The 16369-nt window shown below is 48.9% G+C and overlaps 1 protein-coding gene across 1 annotated transcript in view; it reads left to right on the top strand.

Annotated features, from left to right (window-relative positions):
* The window catches only part of SLC11A1 (solute carrier family 11 member 1), a 55889-nt gene extending 40514 nt beyond the window's left edge, over positions 1-15375 (top strand). Inside the window, exons 14-15 of the mRNA XM_077273200.1 lie at positions 13588-13741; positions 14591-15375. Of these exons, the coding sequence (XP_077129315.1) occupies positions 13588-13741; positions 14591-14701 (265 nt within the window). The 3' untranslated portion in view covers positions 14702-15375. The remainder of the gene's footprint in view (positions 1-13587; positions 13742-14590) is intronic.
* The last annotated feature ends 994 nt before the right edge of the window (positions 15376-16369 follow it).

Genomic DNA, 16369 nt, shown 5'->3' with positions numbered 1-16369 from the left:
ATAACTACAAATTAAACAAATATATACAATACTAAGCTATCCTCCATTCCCAACCCCCCGCACTGACCTGAGAGCTGGTCCTGCGTCTCATGCCTCAGTCCATGTCCAACGTCCATAGGCCAGATCAGGCAGTGCCAAACAACCCAGTGTCCCATAGTCCCACAAGATAATCCCACCTCCCCCCTTTTCCCACCACCCAACCTAACACCTACACCCAAATCTATATCCCCATATACAATATATACAATATATACAGCAGCACACACCACAATAATCACAAATCACGAAGCCCAAGTTCGGCGCCTGCAGCCCTACATCACTGTATAATCAAACAAAACAAAAATCTACAGTGTCAGCAGCAGCCCACCACCAGGAAAGGAGATGACCAGACTAGGGCACACTAAAAGAAAAGCCCCTCCAGAGGAGCGCAGCCCTCCGTGTGCCCAGTCTCCCATACTCCAGAGAGCGCACCTTCACCAGGTCACCGAGTATGGTCCTAAACACATCATCCACGGGGAGGATTTTTCGTTGCGTTGATACTAAGCACCGTGCGTTCCACGTGTGATACCTAACCAGTGCGCTAACTAGAAATAAGGTGCAGCGGTCCCGACCACCCAGGTCTCCGAATGCTCCATAGGCCCATTCCGCATAGGAGAGACCGGCCAGCCGAGACCAGCCAATGAAGGCGCCCACCCTGTTGTACACCTCTGTGTTGAAGGGACAATGAAGCAGGAAGTGGTCCATGCTTTCCAGCAAGGTACCACAATGCTCCCGAGGACAATTCCTGTCCTCAGAGCTCCTACACTTCAGATTGTCCCTCACACACAGTTTCCTGTTATGGTTCTCAATGGCAAGAGAACATAGCCCAGCAAACATAAGTACTAGCTCTTGGAAGGATGGAAACTAAACTGACCATGAACTAAACCTGCCTCACAAATAACAGTAGCCGGGTAGCGTTGCCTACGTTTTTTATCCCTAGACGCCCAGCGCCGGCCGGAGGACTAACTAATCCTGGCAGAGGAAAATATAGTCCTGGCTCACCTCTAGAGAAGTTTCCCCGATAGGCAGACAGAGGCCCCCACATATATTGGCGGTGATTTTAGATGAAATGACAAACGTAGTATGAAAATAGGTTTAGCAAAATTGAGGTCCGCTTACTAGATGGCAGGAAGACAGAAAGGGCACTTTCATGGTCAGCTGAAAACCCTATCAAAATACCATCCTGAAATTACTTTAAGACTCTAGTATTAACTCATAACATCAGAGTGGCAATTTCAGATCACAAGAGCTTTCCAGACACAGAAACGAAACTACAGCAGTGAACTGGAACAAAATGCAAAAACAAACGAGGACAAAAGTCCAACTTAGCTGGGAGTTGTCTAGCAGCAGGAACATGCACAGAAAGGCTTCTGATTACAATGTTGACCGGCATGGAAGTGACAGAGGAGCAAGGTTAAATAGCGACTCCCACATCCTGATGGAAACAGGTGAACAGAGGGGATGATGCACACCAGTTCAATTCCACCAGTGGCCACCGGGGGAGCCCAAAATCCAATTTCACAACAGTACCCCCCCCTCAAGGAGGGGGCACCGAACCCTCACCAGAACCACCAGGGCGATCAGGATGAGCCCTATGAAAGGCACGGACCAGATCGGAGGCATGAACATCAGAGGCAGTCACCCAAGAATTATCCTCCTGACCGTATCCCTTCCATTTGACCAGATACTGGAGTTTCCGTCTGGAAACACGGGAGTCCAAGATTTTTTCCACAACGTACTCCAACTCGCCCTCAACCAACACCGGAGCAGGAGGCTCAACGGAAGGCACAACCGGTACCTCATACCTGCGCAACAATGACCGATGAAAAACATTATGAATAGAAAAAGATGCAGGGAGGTCCAAACGGAAGGACACAGGGTTAAGAATCTCCAATATCTTGTACGGGCCGATGAACCGAGGCTTAAACTTAGGAGAAGAAACCCTCATAGGGACAAAACGAGAAGACAACCACACCAAGTCCCCAACACAAAGCCGAGGACCAACCCGACGCCGGCGGTTGGCAAAAAGCTGAGTCTTCTCCTGGGACAACTTCAAATTGTCCACTACCTGCCCCCAAATCTGATGCAACCTCTCCACCACAGCATCCACTCCAGGACAATCCGAAGATTCCACCTGACCAGAAGAAAATCGAGGATGAAACCCCGAATTACAGAAAAAAGGAGACACCAAGGTGGCAGAGCTGGCCCGATTATTGAGGGCAAACTCCGCTAAAGGCAAAAAAGCAACCCAATCATCCTGATCTGCAGACACAAAACACCTCAAATATGTCTCCAAGGTCTGATTCGTCCGCTCGGTCTGGCCATTAGTCTGAGGATGGAAAGCAGACGAGAAAGACAAAGCTATGCCCATCCTAGCACAGAATGCTCGCCAAAATCTAGACACGAATTGGGTTCCTCTGTCAGAAACTATATTCTCCGGAATACCATGCAAACGGACCACATTTTGAAAAAACAGAGGAACCAACTCGGAAGAAGAAGGCAACTTAGGCAGGGGAACCAAATGGACCATCTTAGAGAAACGGTCACACACCACCCAGATGACAGACATCTTCTGAGAAACAGGAAGATCCGAAATAAAATCCATCGAGATGTGCGTCCAGGGCCTCTTCGGGATAAGCAAGGGCAACAACAATCCACTAGCCCGAGAACAACAAGGCTTGGCCCGAGCACAAACGTCACAAGACTGCACAAAGCCTCGCACATCTCGAGACAGGGAAGGCCACCAGAAGGACCTTGCCACCAAATCCCTGGTACCAAAGATTCCAGGATGACCTGTCAACGCAGAAGAATGAACCTCAGAAATGACTTTACTGGTCCAATCATCAGGAACAAACAGTCTACCAGGTGGGCAACGATCAGGTCTATCCGCCTGAAACTCCTGCAAGGCCCGCCGCAGGTCTGGAGAAACGGCAGACAATATCACTCCATCCTTAAGGATACCTGTAGGTTCAGAGTTACCAGGGGAGTCAGGCTCAAAACTCCTAGAAAGGGCATCCGCCTTAACATTCTTAGAACCCGGCAGGTAGGACACCACAAAATTAAACCGAGAGAAAAACAACGACCAGCGCGCCTGTCTAGGATTCAGGCGTCTGGCGGACTCAAGATAAATTAGATTTTTGTGGTCAGTCAATACCACCACCTGATGTCTAGCCCCCTCAAGCCAATGACGCCACTCCTCAAAAGCCCACTTCATGGCCAAAAGCTCCCGATTCCCAACATCATAATTCCGCTCGGCGGGCGAAAATTTACGCGAGAAAAAGGCACAAGGTCTCATCACGGAACAATCGGAACTTCTCTGCGACAAAACTGCCCCAGCTCCGATTTCAGAAGCGTCGACCTCAACCTGAAAAGGAAGAGCAACATCAGGCTGACGCAACACAGGGGCGGAAGAAAAGCGGCGCTTAAGCTCCCGAAAGGCCTCCACAGCAGCAGGGGACCAATCAGCAACATCAGCACCCTTCTTAGTCAAATCAGTCAATGGTTTAACAACATCAGAAAAGCAAAGCAATAAATCGACGATAAAAGTTAGCAAAGCCCAAAAATTTCTGAAGACTCTTAAGAGAAGAGGGCTGCGTCCAATCACAAATAGCCTGAACCTTGACAGGATCCATCTCGATGGAAGAGGGGGAAAAAATATATCCCAAAAAGGAAATCTTTTGAACCCCAAAAACGCACTTAGAACCCTTCACACACAAGGAATTAGACCGCAAAACCTGAAAAACCCTCCTGACCTGCTGGACATGAGAGTCCCAGTCATCCGAAAAAATCAAAATATCATCCAGATACACAATCATAAATTTATCCAAATAATCACGGAAAATGTCATGCATAAAGGACTGAAAGACTGAAGGGGCATTTGAAAGACCAAAAGGCATCACCAAATACTCAAAGTGGCCCTCGGGCGTATTAAATGCGGTTTTCCACTCATCCCCCTGCTTAATTCGCACCAAATTATACGCCCCACGGAGATCTATCTTAGAGAACCACTTGGCCCCCTTTATGCGAGCAAACAAATCAGTCAGCAGTGGCAACGGATATTGATATTTAACCGTGATTTTATTCAAAAGCCGATAATCAATACACGGTCTCAAAGAGCCATCTTTCTTAGCCACAAAGAAAAAACCGGCTCCTAAGGGAGATGACGAAGGACGAATATGTCCCTTTTCCAAGGACTCCTTTATATATTCTCGCATAGCAGCATGTTCAGGCACAGACAGATTAAATAAACGACCCTTAGGGTATTTACTACCCGGAATCAAATCTATGGCACAATCGCACTCCCGGTGCGGAGGTAATGAACCAAGCTTAGGTTCTTCAAAAACGTCACGATATTCAGTCAAGAATTCAGGAATCTCAGAGGGAATAGATGATGAAATGGAAACCACAGGTACGTCCCCATGCTTCCCCTTACATCCCCAGCTTAACACAGACATAGCTTTCCAGTCAAGGACTGGGTTATGAGATTGCAGCCATGGCAATCCAAGCACCAACACATCATGTAGGTTATACAGCACAAGAAAGCGAATAATCTCCTGATGATCCGGATTAATCCGCATAGTTACTTGTGTCCAGTATTGTGGTTTATTACTAGCCAATGGGGTGGAGTCAATCCCCTTCAGGGGTATAGGAGTTTCAAGAGGCTCCAAATCATACCCACAGCGTTTGGCAAAGGACCAATCCATAAGACTCAAAGCGGCGCCAGAGTCGACATAGGCATCCGCGGTAATAGATGATAAAGAACAAATCAGGGTCACAGATAGAATAAACTTAGACGGTAAAGTGCCAATTGAAACAGACTTATCAAGCTTCTTAGTACGCTTAGAGCATGCTGATATAACATGAGTTGAATCACCGCAATAGAAGCACAACCCATTTTTTCGTCTTAAATTCTGCCGTTCACTTCTGGACAGAATTCTATCACATTCCATATTCTCTGGCGTCTTCTCAGTAGACACCGCCAAATGGTGCACAGGTTTGCGCTCCCGCAGACGCCTATCGATCTGGATAGCCATTGTCATGGACTCATTCAGACCCGCAGGCACAGGGAACCCCACCATAACATCCTTAATGGCATCAGAGAGACCCTCTCTGAAATTCGCCGCCAGGGCGCACTCATTCCACTGAGTAAACACAGCCCATTTACGGAATTTCTGGCAGTATTTTTCAGCTTCGTCTTGCCCCTGAGATAGGGACATCAAGGCCTTTTCCGCCTGAAGCTCTAACTGAGGTTCCTCATAAAGCAACCCCAAGGCCAGAAAAAACGCATCCACATTGAGCAACGCAGGATCCCCTGGAGCCAATGCAAAAGCCCAATCTTGAGGGTCGCCCCGGAGCAAGGAAATCACAATCCTGACCTGCTGAGCAGGATCTCCAGCAGAGCGAGATTTCAGGGACAAAAACAACTTGCAATTATTTTTGAAATTTTGAAAGCAAGATCTATTCCCCGAGAAAAATTCAGGCAAAGGAATTCTAGGTTCAGATATAGGAACATGAACAACAAAATCTTGTAAATTTTGAACTTTCGTGGTGAGATTATTCAAACCTCCAGCTAAACTATGAATATCCATTTTAAACAGGTGAACACAGAGCCATTCCAGGATTAGAAGGAGAGAGAGAGAGAGAAAGGCTGCAATATAGGCAGACTTGCAAGAGATTCAATTACAAGCACACTCAGAACTGAAGGGAAGGGGAAAAAAAAAAAAAAAAAAAAAATCTTCAGCAGACTTCTCTTTTCTCTCCTTTCTCTGTCAATTAATTTAACCCTTTTTTGGCCGGTCAAACTGTTATGGTTCTCAATGGCAAGAGAACATAGCCCAGCAAACATAAGTACTAGCTCTTGGAAGGATGGAAACTAAACTGACCATGAACTAAACCTGCCGCACAACTAACAGTAGCCGGGTAGCGTTGCCTACGTTTTTTATCCCTAGACGCCCAGCGCCGGCCGGAGGACTAACTAATCCTGGCAGAGGAAAATATAGTCCTGGCTCACCTCTAGAGAAGTTTCCCCGATAGGCAGACAGAGGCCCCCACATATATTGGCGGTGATTTTAGATGAAATGACAAACGTAGTATGAAAATAGGTTTAGCAAAATTGAGGTCCGCTTACTAGATAGCAGGAAGACAGAAAGGGCACTTTCATGGTCAGCTGAAAACCCTATCAAAATACCATCCTGAAATTACTTTAAGACTCTAGTATTAACTCATAACATCAGAGTGGCAATTTCAGATCACAAGAGCTTTCCAGACACAGAAACGAAACTACAGCAGTGAACTGGAACAAAATGCAAAAACAAACGAGGACAAAAGTCCAACTTAGCTGGGAGTTGTCTAGCAGCAGGAACATGCACAGAAAGGCTTCTGATTACAATGTTGACCGGCATGGAAGTGACAGAGGAGCAAGGTTAAATAGCGACTCCCACATCCTGATGGAAACAGGTGAACAGAGGGGATGATGCACACCAGTTCAATTCCACCAGTGGCCACCGGGGGAGCCCAAAATCCAATTTCACAACAGTTTCCCATGGAAGCAGCGCCAAGCCAAGTCCCAAAACTTCGAGGGGATCCGGATAGAATTCAAAAGATGCAAACCCACCCCAAGATCCCGACTTGGGCAGTCCCTGAGCGCCAGAGGCCTCTGGAAATGGGTCAACAGAACCCTGCTGTCAAGTAGTTTCCTTGGCAGAGTCCTGATCTCCCACATTCCCAGACCCCACCGACGAATTACCTTCAGAACCAAGGTAGCGTAAGCCGGAAGATGTCCATGCGGTGTGCGAAGATCCTTCACTTGCCCTCCTGTCTCCCATTCCTGGAAGAAAGGCTGAAACCATCCCCTACAGGAGAATACCCACGGAGGAGCCCTCTCTTTCCAGAGGTTTGCGATATTGATCTTAATGAAGGTATCCACAAGGAATACCACAGCGTTGACCATACCCAACCCTCCTAGTCTCCTCGTACGGTAAGTAACCTCCCTCTTGACCAGGTTCAGTCTATTCCCCCATAACAGTTGGAAGAACAAACTGTAGACCCGAGTCCAGAGAGATTCCGGCAAGATGCACACACTGCCCAGATAAATCAGTAAAGGGAGCAGGCAAGTTTTGATCAGGTTTACCCTTTCCCTTAGGGTCAAAGACCAACCCTTCCATTGGTTTACCTTCTGAGTGGCGATCTCTAGCCTGCTATCCCAATTTTGTTTGGGGTAATCCCCCTGGCCAAATTCGATGCCAAGGACTTTTGCAGAGACTTTGGGTCCTGGAAGGGTGTCCGGGAGCTCAAAACCAAGATCTCCTCCTCCCAGCCAGAGACTCTCACACTTATCCCGGTTGATCTTGGACCCGGATGCCTCTGAGTAGTGATCTACCTCTGACATCAGCCACCCTGCCTCCTCGTGAGAGGAAGCAAACACAGTGACATCATCGGCATACGCCACCACCCTCAGAGTGGCTTCCGGTGCTGCCTGATCCATCCCGATCCCGGCCAACGGTCCACGCTCCACCCTCCTAAGAAGAGGGTCAATCGCAAACACATACAGCAGCGGGCTCAAGGGACAACCCTGGCGAACACCGGACCCAACCTCAAAAGAGCTACCAATCCAACCATTCACAAGCGGGAAACTCTCTGCCCCACTGTACAAGGTCTTAAGCCAATCAACAAACCCCCCCGGCAGGCCATATCTCAGAAGGACGGACCAGAGGTACTCGTGATTAACCCGATCAAACGCTTTTGCCTGGTCCAGTGACAGCATGTACCCCTTCCAGTAACCAGCCCTACCCTGCTCCACTGCCTCTCGGACACAGAGCACAGCACTAAATGTGCTGCGGCCTGGAACAGAGCAATGCTGGGCCCCCGAAAGGAGTCGGGGTGCAAATTTCACCAGCCGATTAAACAGCACCTTTGCCAGAACCTTCCTGTCTGCATTGAGAAGCGCTATGGGACGCCAATTCTCAATGCAAGACGGGTCCTTACCCTTTGACAAGATGATCAGAGCAGACCTCCTCATTGACTTCGGCAGAGTGCCCGAGGAAAGACACTCATTGAATACCTCAGTCAAGAGGGGAACCAAAACGTCCTTAAAGGTCTTATAGAATTCAGATGTTAAGCCATCTGGACCAGGCAATTTTTTGGGGGCAAGCCCTTCAATCGCCAACTGAACTTCCTCTTCCCTGATCATTTCTGTCAAAACCTCAAGAGAGGGGTCTACCCCTGGTTCGGGGACAGCTTCTGCCAGGAAAGCCGACATCTCATCCCAATCAAGATCCCTCTTCCCCAAGAGGTGCGAGTAGAAGGATCTGACAACCTCCAGGATCCCTGATCTGGATCGCCTCAGGGACCCCGTAGTGTCGACCAGTCCTGTAACCACTTTACTATTCACTGACATCTTGCAGTTTCTGTAAGGGTCGGGCGAGCGGTACTTCCCGTAATCCCTCTCAAAAACCAAAGATGCGTGTCTATCGTACTGACACCTCTTAAGCAAAGATTTCACTCTGGCGATCTCCTCGCGGCTACCTCCAGTTGAGACAAGATGCTCGAGTTTCCTCCTCAGACCCTGATACAGGCGGTACCTTCTCAGACTCCTGAGGCTCGAGAGCTGGCGGAAGAATCTCGCCACCCTTTCCTTGAACATCTCCAACCACTCTGACCTACTACTACAAAGATCCAGTAAGGGTACCTGGCTCTGAAGAAAATCCTCAAAGGACTGTCTTATCTCCGCTTCTTCCAAGAGAGACGAATTGAGCCTCCAAAAGCCTCTTCCCATCCGGAGGGTCTCTGTAACATTCAGAGAAAACAAAATTAAACAGTGGTCGGAGAACTCCACCTCAACAACAGACACTGCTGAAGAGACAGCTTCCTCCTTTAAATAAAACCTATTCTGGACCTACAGTTACCTCTATGATAGGTGAACCCCTCGTGGCCTGGGGTGTGCCGAATGTGGACATCCACCAGGCGAGCCTCACTAGCTATACTATTAAGGGCGACGCTATCATAAGTCAGCTTGTCTCTGGAACCTCCTCTATCTCGGGGCCTCGTGACAGCATTGAAGTCCCCTCCAAAGACAACCTGCCGACTTGTAAAAAGGTAGGGCTTGATCCTCATAAAGAGACACTTTCGGTCCCACTTAGATTGGGGACCATAGATGTTAATGAGCCGGAGCTCTTGTCCCTTCATGAGGACATCTAAGATCAGGCACCTCCCCATTTCTAACTCAATAACCCGTCGGCATTCCACCGGTGCGGTAAAAAGGACCCCCACTCCGCTATACGGCTCAGCCACAAGAGACCAATAGGAGGGCCCGAGTCTCCACTCCCTCTTAGCTTTAAACACATCTGCCATGTTTGGCAGCCTGGTCTCTTGCAAAAAGAAAATGTCAGCTTCAACCCGGCTGAGAAAATCAAAGGCCGCAAATCTAGCTGTATTTGACTTTATGCTGGCGACATTAATGGACGCCAGCGTCGACGGAGTGGGTTCCGCCATCATTGGTGATTGAGTTAGATGGCTTTCTTTTTCCCACTCCCCTTATCCTCTGCCTCAGAGGAGGAATCCTTCCCCCTCTTTAATGACATGGAGGTATCCATTTCCACGCGTTTTTTATTTTTTTCGTCCTCGTCTCCGGACTCTGGGCCAGTCCCTCCCTCCAAAGATCTTATGTTCCCAGAAGAAGGAGACTCGGCGTCCCCTGTGAGCCCCGCCGAAGCCAGAACCTCACCCTCAGCTTCCTCCTCAGAGGAAGAGATGTTTTCAAGGGCTTGGAACCGGTTAGAAAGACCAACCAGAGGGGAGTCGGTTTTTCCTTCCTTAGGTACCTTGGTCAGAGTAAGAGAAGATTTTTTTTTTCTCCCTTCTTTCTCTTCTTTTTGGTGCCGAGTTTACGCTTGTCCTCTAGCCACTGCCTATTATCCTCATCCATACTTTCATAATGGGAGGACTCTGAGGCAGTGGCATTCTCCTCCCTGTGGATCCTCCTGACCTCCTCATCCAACTCATCATCCCTTGGGGCCTCAGCAGCAAGACTGGCATCCTGGACAGGGGCCGCCCCAGTAGCCTGAGGCTCGCCCAGCTCCCTATCCTGTCTGCGGTTGTCTAGACGCCTTAGCTGGGCAGGCGTCTTTTTATTGCTTTTCTTCCTTGGCCCCTCAGCTCCCTCACCCTTGCTAGTCCCTTCCCCAGCAGAATCAGCCTCACGGCTTTCTCCCACCGGGGTCACGACTGCATTAGCGAAGGAGCGAGGACAACGGCTGAATGGGTGACCTAACTCACCACACAGGTGGCACCTAATCTCCACACAAGATGCAGCAAGATGGCCGACATCCCCACACAATGCACACTTCTGCACAGTGCAGTTTGCGCTGAAGTGTGTGGGGTCGCCGCACCTGTGACAGAGCTTCGGTTGCCCCTGGTAGAAGACCAGGATATGATCCCTACCCAGGAAGGCAGATGATGGTATGTGGGCAACCGTACCACCTGAACGCTTAAGTTTTACCATAAACGTCCAGGCCCCTGACCAGATACCAAACTCATCACGGTTTTTCTTTGGCATCTCCACTACCTCTCCATACCGGCCAAGCCACGTCATGATGTCATAACAAGAAAGCGACTCATTACACGTCATCATGGTCACTTTCTTGACTTGATTTTGGCGAGACACCGCCTGAACGGCAAAGTCTCGCCAGCCGGGCTCATTTTTTGCCAACTCATAGTTCGACCAGAAAAGTTCAAGCCCCTCCGGCCGAACAAAGCTGACATCAAACTCAGGTGTGGAATAGGGATGTATCAAGGCGTAGATGTCAATTGCCTTGAAGCCCATCCTCAGCAGGAGCTCCACAACCTTCGACCTTGGAGGACATGCATCACTGCCCCTCCACCGAAGACGGACCACATTCCTACGCACACTACCCGGCCCGGCTGTTGGGAGGGACCACACTGTATCCCCCCCTCTTTGCTCTCGGAAGGCCCCGAGGCCATGCCTCTCTATCCAGAAGGATAGATCAACCTCTCGACCCTCTACCATTAGTGATCTCTCTCCCCTCTTTAGAGCCTCCAGGAGACGCCGTTGCAACATGCCGTCCCCAGAGCCCAGAGACGAGGAGGACGCCCTATTTCCCCCGGAGGTGACAGCGGCATAACTCCTGACAGGTGCTGCCACCACCGGGGGGGCAACCGGACCAGCGACCACATCCACACCAACAGCATCACCATTACCCACCTCCATAACCTCCTCACCCTCCACCAAACCAGCAACCACACCACTAGACAAAGAGTTTTCCTCATCCATACCCACCATCACATTCACTCCTGCTGGACCAGTGACAACAGGGGGTGACACTTTGGCCTCCGTATCATCAGGCACAAGGGGCTGAGTCTCCTCCACAGAACTGGAGGTGACCTCACCCCTGGTTTTATGTGTGCCCTCCGCATCATCAGTTGATATTTTCCGCTGCTTCATGGTTGCTACCAGGCGCCGCTGATCTTTCGCTGTTGTGAGGCACCGCTGATCCTTAGCATCAGGATCTTGTTGACCAGCGGCGCCAACACAGAACAGGACTTTGGTGGGAGGACCGGAACGCCTAGCCCCGGTAACCCCCTCACACTGCCGCCGCTTCTCAACTAAGTGATCAGCGGCAACAGCATTCAGGGGCACCGAGGCTACCGGAGCTGCCCCTGACACTGGGCTGCTCCCCCCTCCCACTGGGGAGTGCACCACAGTATCGTGGCCTGATTTTTCGCCCGCCGCAGGGCCGCCCTCACTGTCCAGCCTCTCGGCTGATGCACCTGCTGCTACATCCCTGCTACTACAAGCAGAGACGGAGCTCTGCGCCTCACTACATTGCTTTGTAGTCTCCCCGCGCCTTTGCACCGGATCCACAGCAGAACCCGGGCTGGGCTGGGCAACGGGGCTTATACAGCGAGCTGACCCTGCAGCCGACTCAGGGGGTACAGGGAGGGGGGCATACACATAGCTTACCGCTTCCTGGAGCTTAGGTTTGATCTTCTTTACCTTTTTCTTGTGGCCCCCAGGTGCCTACTCGGGTAAATCATCACCAAGATGGAAGTTCTGAAGGCACACTGGGGACTCCAGGAGCTTGATCTCTGCCATTAGCGCCCCTCCCTGGCCGATGTCACTGTCCTCCCCAGAGCCAGCAGAACTGCGACGAGATGTCATTGTCGCCTGTCCAGCAGGGAGCTCGCTGCACGTGGCCTGTGAGTGACTAAGCAGGCTGCCAGGTGGGGCTTTCTGCTGGTCATCCTCCTCCTTCTCATCATCATCATCATCATCCACCTGGCTCCCAGGCTGCAGCCCTATCTGCCTTTGCTCTCTGTTATCAGCCATTTCTCTGAATCGATCTTCATTTTGCAATTTTTCTTTAAATGGTCCACTTTTTTCTTGGATAAACGCTTTTCTTACCTCTAGGTCATTAATTTCCAGCTTCAGCCTCTTTACCTCAGCCTGGAATTGTGTCTTCCTGGGTCTGGAGGCGCCTACAGCTTTTGCGCTTGTGCAGCGCAGCTCCTCCCGGAGCCTTCTCAATCTCTTACTTGCCTCTTCATACTCACGAAGGTGGCTCATGACCCGGGAGGCATAGGTGGACACAGACTCCCGGGGTCTCTGCAGCGCCCAACCCTCCTCAGTGAGGTCGGCCTCACCTCCGTGAGCACTCAGCTTTCCTCCGGAAGGGCTGTCATCCTGCACGCTAGCAGGCTTCTCCTCCATGGAAACCTTGCGGCTTCTCTGGGTCTCTGCAGACCTGGGGGGAGTAGGAGCCACATTGCTGCGACTCCTGGTGGAGCGTCTCACCCCCGAATCCTCTGATGTGCAGGCTGGTTGCTGGTTCCTTCTGCCCCCCGCCAGCCTGGTCCGGGAAGCAGAAGCCTGGGACTTGGCTCCTTCACTCATCCCAGGAAACCCACTCCCTCCCTGGGTAAGAGAGAGAGCAGGTCCCCGGGCGAAGAGGTGGTGGTTCCCAGGAGCTCAGGAGCACACAGCAGGATCAGTGGCGACCGCACCCACAATCAACACAGTGAGCAGCAGCTGAGCTGCACTCACTACTCTGAAGGTGCAGTCACTGTGTACATACATTACATTACTGATCCTGTTACATCCTGTATTATACTCCAGAGCTGCACTCACTATTCTGCTGGTGCAGTCACTGTGTACATACATTACATTACTGATCCTGAGTTACATCCTGTATTATACCCCAGAGCTGTGCTCACTATTCTGCTGGTGCAGTCACTGTGTACATACATTACATTACTGATCCTGTTACATCCTGTATTATACTGCAGAGCTGCACTCACTATTCTGCTGGTGCAGTCACTGTGTACATACATTACATTACTGATCCTGAGTTACATCCTGTATTATACTCCAGAGCTGCACTCACTATTCTGCTGATGCAGTCACTGTGTACATACATTACATTACTGATCCTGTATTATACCCCAGAGCTGCGCTCACTATTCTGCTTGTGTGGATATATTAGATAGCTGCATACTATCTATCTTTTCTGATCTTTGTGCCTTTTGTCTCTGCAGAGTCAGTAAAGTAATCGCCATTCTCCTCACTGCATTGATCATCGTTATTAACCTGTACTTTGTCGTGGTGTATATCCCGTCTGTGTACTACACCGCGCTGTATGTGTTGACCGGGTTCATTCTCTTTTTTTATGGAGTCTTCACACTTTACCTGGTGAGTAAAAGTGGTGGTAGAACATTAGATGAAGAAACTTTGGGGCCGATTCATCAAACTGTTTATGGAAGATTTATGACATAAAACACTTAAAAAAAATTGTAACATTTTTTTAGCAACGCAATGTGACATTTGGCGTTTTACACCAGTCTCTGCACGCTCTGCTGACGTGGGCAGAGCACAGGTGGCGTAGCTTTGTATTTCAGTTCCTAGGCATTTTTAAGATTCCTATTTGCAGTCAGTGATTGGAAAATTCTTGTCGCTATACTCTGCCTGAAGTCCGTCCTTCTCACTGCTGATGGTTTGCTACAATTGTATCCAGTCTGTACAATCCTTTCTGACTTGAAGAGAATAATTTATTTTATCTGCACTGATACATTGTAACAAATAAGCACAGGCTAGAGATCTGTGCTGTTAATGTGTTTGGTTGTCTACACTGGATACATTAGTAGCAAAGCTCCAGCTGTGAGATGCGTTCGATCTATGGAGGGTTTTCTGCTTCTAGATACTAAGAAGATGGCTCCGTTTACTGACAGCAAGCAGAGATCCTGAAAAATCACAAACTGCACCATGAAGTGTAACAGTTATGTTAGTAGTCGTTTTCAAGATCTCTGTTTGCTGTCATTGAATGTGAACGCTGCAGTTTCCATTCAGAGGCAGAACAGAGAAGTGGAATCATTGTGTCCGGTGTGGACAATGCTCTGTGAGCTAATCCGCAGCTGCACATACATATCTGGTACAATGTGTCAGTCTGGGCTGTTTAGCTCACAGAGGATTGTCCAATGCAATAAAGTTATTAGTGGTGATGTTCTACATGTCCATGTTAACCCTGTACATTCCTATATACAGCTCTGGACCTGCTGTCTCGCCCACGGAGCTGAAATTCTGTCTTTCGGACGACACATTCAGTTTTCCTATGGATTACCAGAGGACTCCAGTAATCCGCCGGGGATACAGTAGGGAGATCTAGGAACTCTGGACTGTTTGGATTGATATCAGAGGGGATCTCAAGACCTCCGCTCTATGCAGTGATGTTTCAGTGGCGCCATCTTGTGGTGGATATGTAAACTGCTGATGACACGACAGAATCAATAAGAATAATAATTGGACGATTTTCTCCAGGATTTGGACACTGCTAGTAAAAATGTGTAAAATTAGACCGCAGTGGGCGCCAACTCCACCGCCGTCCAAAGGAATTGAAACATTGCACTTCCAGCACTTTAAATTCTGCAAAACAATCCAAATCTGTTTACAGATAAAATGGAGTTTGTAATGAAAGATCCAGATTATAGAATTCTGGATAAAAGGAATTTTACTGTTTTCTGATTTGCAGGACAGAGTGCAGTTAAAGGATGAAAAATTAAAGGAGATATTGTTTTTTTTTACAAGTATCCAAACTGAGCATTACTCACCCTCCCTGGGTCCAGTGCTGTGTGTCGACCACGGCCCCCGGGTCCGTTGTTTGGCTTCATCTAAGCTCAGCAGTTCTGCAGATGTAAACAGCACAAGCCTCTAAGCTGTTTGTCCGCAGCAGTGACGTTACATTGGCAGCGCTGCAGCCAATCAGCACAGGCTAGGGCAGTGGACCCGGAGAGGGGAAGTCATTTTTTACATCTACAGTATAGTGCACACTGAAGGCTGCAAAAACAAAACAAAACAAAAAAAAAGAACAATGATAGAAAAACAGCAAAACCCCATAAATATATATATAAGACCTACATAAAATGAAAACAAGTTATGGCTCTCAGAATATGTGGAAAATACATCCTCTAACAGTCGGACATCGCCACAATCTGCAGCATAAAGTCATCGCTCCTGTTTGCTGCACAGTGAATGCCCTAAAAACAAAACCAACCCCAAAATACAATTTCTGTTTTTTTAATTCCACCCCACAAAAATATTAGTTTCCATTTTAAATTAGTAATTTGTTAATGGAATGGTGGAAATAAAAACTAGGATTACCATACGGCTCATGGAAGGAGGGGATGAGGAAAAAAGCTGCTCAAGGAGCTAAATACCCTCTGCCCCCATTGGACAGCAGCTGATAATGATGGTAGAGATCACGTTAGTATTATATGACAGCCCGTCTTTTTTTCTGTAGAGCTCTGATGCCATCTGCCCCCAGTTACTACATGCTGTACTCCAGTCACTACTCAATCTGCATTTACACTGTGTTGGTTCCCTGTTCACTGCTGGATGTTACTGCTGCCCCCTGCTGGTTTAGCAATGATGTATCCACAGTGACATGTGTGACACAGTGATAATACCATCACCCACCAGGGGGCGTCTGTCAGATTCCAGGCGGTAGCCTTCATCTCTGTGAGTGCAGCTCTGGATGTGTGTGGAGTACAGCACATCGCTTCTGTGCCGGACTGTGATGTCCGATCTGTGGAGTTCTGTGTCATACGGCGAAGTTACTTGAACTCAATAAAACAACTAATGAACCAAATTGTGTTTTGTCTTTGTGTTCTACAAAAAACCCACATTAAAACCGCCCCAAAACTGAGGCGAGAGGGGTGCAAGTAACGCCAGCTTATATTAGTGTCTTCTTATATAGATGGCTGTGGGTTCCCCCAGATCGTCTTGTGGGGGCTTCCTCATTCCTGATGGGCTAGTGGATACTCTCAG

This window comes from Ranitomeya variabilis, chromosome 7, assembly GCF_051348905.1.
Source record: "Ranitomeya variabilis isolate aRanVar5 chromosome 7, aRanVar5.hap1, whole genome shotgun sequence".
Classification (NCBI taxonomy): domain Eukaryota; kingdom Metazoa; phylum Chordata; class Amphibia; order Anura; family Dendrobatidae; genus Ranitomeya; species Ranitomeya variabilis.
The sequence above is the reverse complement of the archived record's forward strand: the minus strand, read 5'-3'. Positions and strand labels throughout refer to the sequence as shown.